At 41.3% G+C, this 9170-nt stretch overlaps 1 protein-coding gene across 1 annotated transcript in view; it reads left to right on the top strand.

Annotated features, from left to right (window-relative positions):
• ANO6 (anoctamin 6) overlaps positions 1-9170 on the top strand; it is a 78461-nt gene that overhangs the window by 30156 nt on the left and 39135 nt on the right. Inside the window, 1 exon segment of the mRNA XM_009327693.1 lies at positions 8988-9116. Within this exon segment, the coding sequence (XP_009325968.1) occupies positions 8988-9116 (129 nt within the window).

The following is a 9170-nucleotide window of genomic DNA, read 5'->3' as shown; positions in this document are numbered from 1 at the left end:
GTAGTTGCACAAGGAGATAGCTATGAGCCTGGATTTAAAAAGGTGTAAAATCATACACTTATCCTAAAGCTAATAGAGCAACTCCATACAAATAAAAAAAAGCCTGTTCTGTGTTTCATTGCTCTAATGACAGAGGTTAGTCTCACTGGCTTTGGGTGTTTCTAGTCAAGCTACCTCTACAAGTGGATCAGTGTTACAGGAGAACAAGGCATAAAGAAACAGGTTCAACGCTGTCAAGGATTGCTTGTTGGACCCATTAACTTTGAGCACTTAAGAGCTTCATGGCAGTTTTCACATAGAGAAATCATTCAAAGAAGTACTCTAATGGTGCCACCAAGTAATGAGAGCTGGAGCTGGTTCCCAGTCAGCCCTGTCCAAGGCATTGACATTTAAACTACCAGCTATTTACAAATAACTGAACCTGCCTGTGCATTTCTTTATCGCTGTCTACTAGATCCTACTCCAGGAATGACAGCCTACTAGTGCTGCTACCAGTTATCCCTTTAGCTTGCACAGAGGAGGTCTGTTATGACTGTGGTGGTCCAGGTCCTGCTGACTTCTCCGCCTATAAGGAAATACTTTGTTTTCTTTATACGACTAGGAGAACATACAATGCAATGAAAAATGAGCTAAAAAGTTAAAAGATGCAAATGAAGCATTCAAATTCAGGGGGTTGAATTAAGCCTGCCTTGACTTATATATAGATATTATGATTGGAGCTCTTTAGATGATTTATTTTTCGGCCTGGCCACCAAACTGAAAGCTATTTTGATTCATATCAAACTGAAATGGGAAACGGAATCATAAGAGACAAAGGATTTCTGTAGTGGTAGTGCATTTCGAAAGCAGTGTAAATGAAGGGATAGATTCAGTCTTCATTGCACCAAGGTGCACCATTGCCCTGGGGAGCCGCTCTAGCAGCTTAGCTGGCAAAGCACTTGTCATAGTTATGGGTCAGGGGGGTTTGTGCCTGCCTCTGCTGTAGGAAACAAATACCCAAACTACCAGCAAATGAGTTTTCTTCTGGGAGCTGGATACCTTCACCTCCCCTGCCCCTGCCGCAGCATTTTGCGGCAGGGTGTTCTTCGTTTGAAGCCGCTTCAGTCTCTGGAAAAAGAATTAAACATTTTTCAGAGCATGATGTGGAACCAAGTGCTTCCATTTCCCAACTGAGTGCCCTGACTAGGATGTTATAAAAATCCTTCTTGGACTCTCCTTGTGGTTCAATGAAATTTTTTTAATGTATTTATATGAAGACAAATAGCATCAAACCAGCCAGAATGTCATATACCTTGTGGTTAGAACAGTCTCCTCAGAGCAGTCTTGGTAGAATTTATTTTTATTTCTACTGAAAATCAACTGTCAAAATCAATTTTTGTTTTTGGTTACTCATGTTTACCAGCAGTTGTAATTTCTGCTCAGTTTTAGCAGCATCATTTCTGCACTGCTCCTTCCATGTCAGGTTCTTCTTGTCGGCCACTGGGCAGTTTCAGTGGGTTGGAGGGGCCAGAAAGATAAAATTGTGGTCTGCTGAGCCTGTCTGTGAAATGGATGAGTGCTAATTGTAGCTAGAAACGGAAACTGAATAGGAAGCCTAACCTTAAATGATTGAATAGAAGGGAAGTACTGCGCCTGTTGTCTAAACTTAGATCATGCTTTGCAGCTGGAAGTATTCTGGAAATTTGATTTGATTTTGCAAGTCATCCTGGAGTAGCCAAAACTGCGTAAGTTATTGGTTAATAGAAACGGTCCTGTTCTTCTTCTGGTGCTGTCTCTAATTATAGGATCACATACTAAGATTGCCGCAAGATCCCTGCCTCATTCAGCACATGAGTAGGACATTAATCTCCAAAAAGCCCAAATTCTGTGAGGGTGTTGTTTGTCGTACTTCAGCAAGGTGTAAATGTGGCAGGTAATTGCAGGGAAAAAATGAAAAGTTCTTATGACTAGAGAAACTGAGTGCAGTCCTAGATAATAGGATTTTATCCTTGCTTCTGCTATAGGGTTTCTGTGCAAGACTTGCAAAGTCACATCCAGCTTTTGTTTATTTCCTGAGTGTCAAAGGGGAACATCTGTGACCCTGTTTGCATTAGTTCAAAATAGTCACATATGGACCTGAAAGAGAGTGTATTGCTCTTTGAAGAGAGAATTGCTGAGCTCTCTGGAAAGATGTCACTGTCCTGGTGTCTCAAGCTAGAACTCCAAATTTAGGAGACAGTCAACAGGTTTTGGCATTGATCTGTGGATGCCTTATGTGATCACTGTTAAAATGAGGGTTATACTGTTACTTTCTCTCCTGGGGGATCTTGTAAAATTAAATTTCTCAACATTTGTAGAACATTGAGATTCTATGAGGAGATTCTATACCACAGGCATAGTCAGAAGGAAAGCCCTATTTTAAGCGTTCGCCCTATTTAGATGAGGTGTAACAAAAAAAGACATTGAATAAAGAGGATAATAAGGAGTATTCCGTAACTACTAGAAGGAGGGTAGAAGTATGGCATGTGGTTGTGCAATTAAGTCATGTATCATAAATAGTATGTACAAGGAAGACAAAACTGCATAGACAGCATTAATTCAAGCCTTTTCCAGCTCTCAGATGTTTCATTTTGCAGTCTTATCTGCTTCATAGGTAGATAGTTTGAATTTGGATGTAACAGTAAGATTTTTTTTGAGAGTCAACATCTGCAGAGGGGAGGAAAACTTCTTCAAATTGTCTATTATTACTGCTGCCTCTCAAATACAATTTCTGCAGCGAGAAGGCTTCAGGGAAGACCGAAAGAGTGAATTTCCCAGCTCCTGCATCCCAAGAAAGATGGGAGGTGCTGAAAAGCAGGTTTTCAGCAGAGTACTGTCTTCACCTTCCTTTAAAAGTAAGGCCGTTTGGTCTCTCTCTAATCAGGAGTGACTGGAATTCCTTCTGCAGCCAGCAGCGACGTGACGCTCAGACAGGAAGTCAAGTGGGTGTCTGGTCCAAACTTAGCTCAAGGGACAAGGCATCCCGATGCCTGGCCGGTTACCAGCCGCTTTCTGCTGACAGAAATGTATGACTGTAACGATGCCCCGCATTTTTCTACTTTGTCTTTAGTCTCAATTTATTTCAGTTTGTTACACATCAAAAATTTCTTTGCATGTTGAGGAAATGAAAAAAAAAAACCTTCTTCTGATTAAGTGCTTGCTAATAATCTCACTGTTGCTAAAAACAGAACTAAAACAGTCCTCTGTTGTTATTAGCAAATATGAGTCACAAGGAAAAATGTTAAAGGCACAACAGTTTTATGGCCCTACGGAGACAGACCAACATTAATATGTGGTATGCAAATAAACTGGTATCTTCCTGAAGTATCTTTTATATATGTCTTATATCTTCCAGAAGTAAATGCTTGTGTTGCTCTTAATGTCAGAAAGTTGTCTCTATTGGTCATTTAGAACATAAAGTAATAAAAGATCTGGTTATATAGCTGTGATAGGAAGAACAGCTTTGTATTTCTGTAACATTTTCTCCAGATGATCTCAAAGCACTTTACAAATAATTATGTTTCATGATAACCTGGTAATATAATTTGTTTCCTTTTTATTTAATTGATTTGAAGTTTCCTGAGGCCTGTAGAGAGAAATAACTGTGCTGCCAAACAGGCACTCTGAAATTTTCACCTACGTAAAACTCACAACTGAAGTGTAACCTGCAGGTCCTCCGCAAGACTGTCACCGTGCTCCAGCCGGAGGATTTTTTGCAGGTGCCTGTCAGCAGAGGTGATGTTACACAGGCTCTGCTCTGCTCTCTTGTTTCCCAGTACTGATTTATTCCCTGGCATGCTGCAGGAAGCTGTTTTGAAGCATATCTGAAAATTATGTGAGGTTGCAGGCAAGTAGTTTATCCCTCCAATAATGATTACATTTGGTGCTATTGACAGTCACACCAAAGGCTCATGCGGACAAAATAAAGCACTTCTTTTATCCTTCCAGTTAGATAAGTCATTCCTGCAGAATCTCTTGTTATTTAAAAAAAATCAGTTTACAATACTGTGCTTGTTCAGGGTGTAGTAAACAATAAATAACTGCAATTCCTGTGCACATATTTTTCTTCATGCTTGTCTCTGTGCTGCCCTTCCCACCATTATCCCCACTGAATGTTTAACAATATAATGCCCAGAGAAGCCTGGAAAAGTGAAGACAGGTTTCTTTGTAAGGCCACCATTTTTTCTCCCCTGGCATGGAGCATCGCTGTTGCTGAAGTGAGTTTCCCACTAGAGTGGTCTCCTTTCATCTTCTGCTGCAGGCATCGCATGTAGCCATGACTACAGGAACGGTCTCAAGAGTGAGACATGGCAGCTCCCTTTAGGTACCGGCAAGCCTGGTTATACGTGAGGAGGAAGGGCACACAGTAGCCTCCCTCCCGAGGAGCTCTGAGTCAAGGGGCTGAGGGTCGGTTCCATGATGTGGTCACTTGCAGCCAAAGCAGTTACAGCCCTGTGTGGAGGGGCAAGCTTGTCTTCATGTCCCACTTGTCCCTTCTCCAAGTGCCACTCTGTCCCGAGGGCTGGGAGAGCAGATGCTGTTTACCAACAGCTGCTTGTGCTGGATTAGCAAAGAGCGCAGGAAGCTCCTTATTACTTTGCCGAGGTGGCCACAGGGGGCCAGAGTCAGGGAGGATTAAGAGAAGGTGTGTAAGCAGGGGGGTGTGCGTGGCAGAGGGCTGCCCAGGGCTGGCCGGGGACCTTCAGTGTGACTGCACCAGTGCAGCACTTCCCAGCTCCGGCAGGATCCCACCAGCTGTGCATATGTCACCCGGCAGTGAGGACCCAAGCAGTGGGTCTGCAGAACAAGGCATTTGGTGGTGGTGGCTACATTATACACATTTCTGGGCTTTTTGTTACAGCCAGCTACCTCCAGTCTCATTCCTTGGAGTGCAGAGCCGCTGATGCTCACCTGATCTGACCCTGCTCTGAACTGAAATGCAGAGGTACACCCACGTGAACGTGGCCGTGCTGCCTCTAGGCTAGCCCACGTCAGTGTACCCTGAGTGTTTCAAAAAGCTTTATCCACAACCTGGCCCTCCCCTCCTTCAGATTCCTTCTGCTAATAAAGCAGCTAATAGTTCCCTGTCTCAGTGGCAGGCAAGCGGTTGATTGTACAGCACTTGGAGAGTTCAGAAGCGCTGTGGAGTGTATGCTAAACATAATTAGTATTTTACAGCTAAATGTATTACTTTTTTTTATTTATTAATGATGTTAATCAATATTAACCTGCTGTCCACTAGGGTATTATTATAACATTAGTGTGCACAACCGATTGCCTCCGTCAGTACTTAAAATGTGATTATGCTGAGGCTAAGAAAATTAGAAAGTGCAGTAAATAGACCCCACGTTTGTTTCTTCCAAAACAAAGAGGTATCAATGGGCCTGTTCGTTATTTTGGGTTATAATTTGCTACTGATACTTAAGAAATATTATGTATTGGAATTTCAGCCCTGTTAACTTATGTGTCTATGCACACAAGCTTGTGTGCATTTGTACAATAATAACATTTGCAATACCGTCAAATACTGCTACATATTTTAAAAAAAACAAACATTGTCTCGAAGGAATTATTAACTTCAGAGTATAGCACATCTTTTTGGTTTCCAGTCTTGGTTTTCCCCTTGTAATTATGTTGAATAATATATGATTTTTCATTACAAACTATCCAGTAGGGATTACAAGATACACCGCACATTTCAGTTAATGTGGCTGTCGGAACCTTAACTATTACATTCCTATTTGCATTTTACTTCTTACTTTTAATTGAGCAACATTTAATGTTACATTACAATTTATTTGTGTGGGTCTTAATCTTGATCTCTTAAGTATTCAGGTGTAATGAGTCAATTCTTTATTATTTTATTGATATATAAGGTCTCTATGGATAGGTCAATTGAACAATGCCCTCATGATTAAAAGCAATAGAGATTACATTTAAGAAGTTAGCTTCATGAGTATGAACTTCCATGTATCTGGATTCATGCAGTCCAACACTGATTAATCTTTCAGTTATATTCCGTTATATATATGCATATTTTGATATGTGCGTAGAAAGGTGTATATATATGGTAACCTGTATATACTCATGTGAATGAAATCATAAGTAAATTCATGAGTCAGAATACTGATTAACAGGCAGTCTTTGTGTCTGGTTATTGACAATCCAGTTAAGCCAGTTATCACTAAGTTACACACTAGTTTTATAAGCTTAAAGGAGACTACGTTTAAAGGAAAATTATTTCAACGGTGAAGTTATGCAATCACAAATTATGATCAAGATTTGTTAGATCAAATCTTGATCTGATGTTTGCTGTCTGCCATTTCTTTCTTTTCTATCCTGTGGATAGGTCATACAGGAAAAAGAGTTTAAAGCTGTAGTGAAAAAAACTCAAAGCTATTGCTACTTTTATGCTTTCAAGTGCTTGAATTTCACAACTAAACTCTGTATCTTTAAATGGAAGTTATTATAACGCTATTTCTAAGATTCAAAGACCAAGAAGCCCAATTAAAAAACCTTCTGGTTTATGCAGTGGCAACACTTCCCCTCCTTATTCGTTATCACAAGGTTTGGGCTCTGTGTTTCCACCATTGCAACACGGAGCAATTTTAGCCCTAGCCAGAGCCTGCTGGGGTCCTGGGGGAGAGCAGAGGCTGCAGGGCTGGGCTCTGTGCCTGGCTGGGCTCAGCTCCCCGGGCCCTCTCTTCTGCTGCTGCCCCAGCACCTCCCAAGCTGTCTCCCAAGCTGGGCTGTTGGCTGTTGTCGATGCTTTCCTCCCGATGGGAATCTAGTGAACATGAAATCATCATGATTATGTTTTAAATGAGACTGGAAATGGTCACAGCAGGGCTGCATTTTGCACCCGTGGGTAGTCCTCAGCGGGAGGAAAACTTGTCAGGGTCAAGTCTGATTGCTTGATGGGACTATGCCAACTCTAGCTCTCAAGAATTTAGAAACTCACATCTGTGACTTGCTTTGGGTGACAGAGATACTCAGTGTCATTGTGGTCTGGTGATGCCATCTGAAAGTTTAAAGCATTTTTTTTCCTAAAACTTTATTCACAGTGTGCAGTTGTATGTTGATTTAGTGACTGCCTAGGTAGTTTCTGAATCCTAGGCCAGGTTGTGAAACTAACATAGAATATATGTGTATATTGGCCATATGTCAGCATATAAATATATGCATGTATGTATGTCAGCAGCTGCTTGCTGTCAGGTTTGTCACAAATCTCTAGGCACAGGTGGAATTCAAAGAGAACGGTCCTAACCAAGAATCTGCTCAGACTGTTTGAAGCAACTAAGTTAACAGGACCTCTTTGCAGCAGAGCCTAGCGTTTGCACATAGAATGTAAAAAAAAAGTGAGTTTAAACTCCCCTGAGTTTATTTAAAATATGGAAATTTTGTCATAATTATGAGGAGACACATCTTGGTCAACTGTTTTGACTCGGCCAATAAACAGTAACAAAACCTCTACAGGGAGAGGTTTAGAATAAAACTCCTGGGAAATTTTGTTTTGGAAACACTGACACATGTGGTTCCTAAAACACTGCATGCTCCCTGGAACTGGGGTGCTCCTGACTGAAGACTGGCATTCTTCTCAGTTTTATCACAGTTGAAGAACAACCATTTCAGTCTGCACTTAAGGGGTCTCTGACACCATAACCGCATTTCCATGTGCCTTTCTGTGGACCAGACATCCCAGAGCTCCCAAAACTGAACCTGGCATCCCTCATGAAGTTTGGTCTGCACTGACAGGGAAATTTCAGGGATAGGACATCTGGGAATCTTTACCGTGTCCCCAAAGACACAACATGTTCAAGAGATTATTCTGGATCATTTTGCCTGGCCTGATCCTGCCCTGGGCCACCCTGCATGCCCAGCCGTCTGGAAGCCAAGGCTCCTCTGCAGTTCTGCATGAGAGTCTTGCCAGCTTTGGAGATCTTACCATCTCTAATGCAATGCTGAGTCCCATTTCAGACATTTGATATCTATCAACTTCAGTGGCACTGCCCTCATTAACACCATGGATGGATTTGGCCAAGTACCTGAGAGTTTGGTGCTCATTACATGATGATTCTGATAACATTACAGCTATATATTACCTGAAAGGAGGGGTCGTTACATGTGATAATGCCCTCAGAGTACTCTAAGAAACTACAAAATCAGTACTCGAGGATTCAGGTTCCCCCATCATCAATGTGTCTGTATCATTTCACACATGAAATAACACATTAAGATGTTATTAGTGGATATGACAATCTATGCTACTTTCCTCCGGGGACTAGATAATGGCTTATGGATATGTTAATCCTTTCAATTTTGGCATATATTGTAACATGACGGATGTGTGGCATACAACAATGTTTTTTGCTTGCTGAGATGTTGCGAATAAAAAGGGAAATAAATCCACATAGGATGTGTCCATTTTGAGAGTTCATCTGCAGCCTGGTCATGTTCTTTGTTTTCTGGGCAATGGTGGGTTTGGGTATTATGGTGCATAAAACTACCGGGCTTTTTGGTTTGGGGTGTTTTTAATTGCAGAGATGCTTAAACTTCTGGCAGGTAAGGGGGCAGATGGGAATGCACTAATTCTGAGACTCTCATCAGGCAACAACATATCTTGTAGACAGCATAACATTGTGTCCATGATGACATGCAAATTACTTGACAGATGTGTTATTCAGGAATGGTGCTGCATCTCAGTGCTCCTCCCATTGCCAAAAGCTAATATGCTATTTTTAAAGAACAAAATTAGGTCAAAGTTCTGCTGTTCTTACGTCATGCAGAGACCTCCCAAACTTTTTTTCCTCCATTCTACTCTGTGCTACTTTTGTTGTCACTTTGGTCTTCATGTTATATGAGTCTGACGTGTTGAATTTCTCTGTTCACTGAAATACTGTGTAACAGGAAGCAAGTAAGGAACTGACGAGTAAAGTTCTTCATGTTAATCTATCCTACCTGCCTTCCAGGCTGATTTTGATGATAAGCCTGACTCCTTGTTCTTCAGCGATGGGCAGCGAAGAATTGACTTTGTTTTGGTGTATGAAGATGAAAGCAAAAAAATTACTCATAAGAGGAGTGATCGTAAAAAGCAAAAGGTAAGTTATTGTCAGTATAAATCTGAATCATTTGTTGGATGTTAGAGCAGTGGG

Source organism: Pygoscelis adeliae, unplaced genomic scaffold (genome assembly GCF_000699105.1).
Source record: "Pygoscelis adeliae isolate BGI_AS28 unplaced genomic scaffold, ASM69910v1 Scaffold113, whole genome shotgun sequence".
In the NCBI taxonomy this organism is placed as follows: domain Eukaryota; kingdom Metazoa; phylum Chordata; class Aves; order Sphenisciformes; family Spheniscidae; genus Pygoscelis; species Pygoscelis adeliae.
Note: the sequence above shows the minus strand (reverse complement) of the source record. Positions and strands in the feature narration are given on the sequence as shown.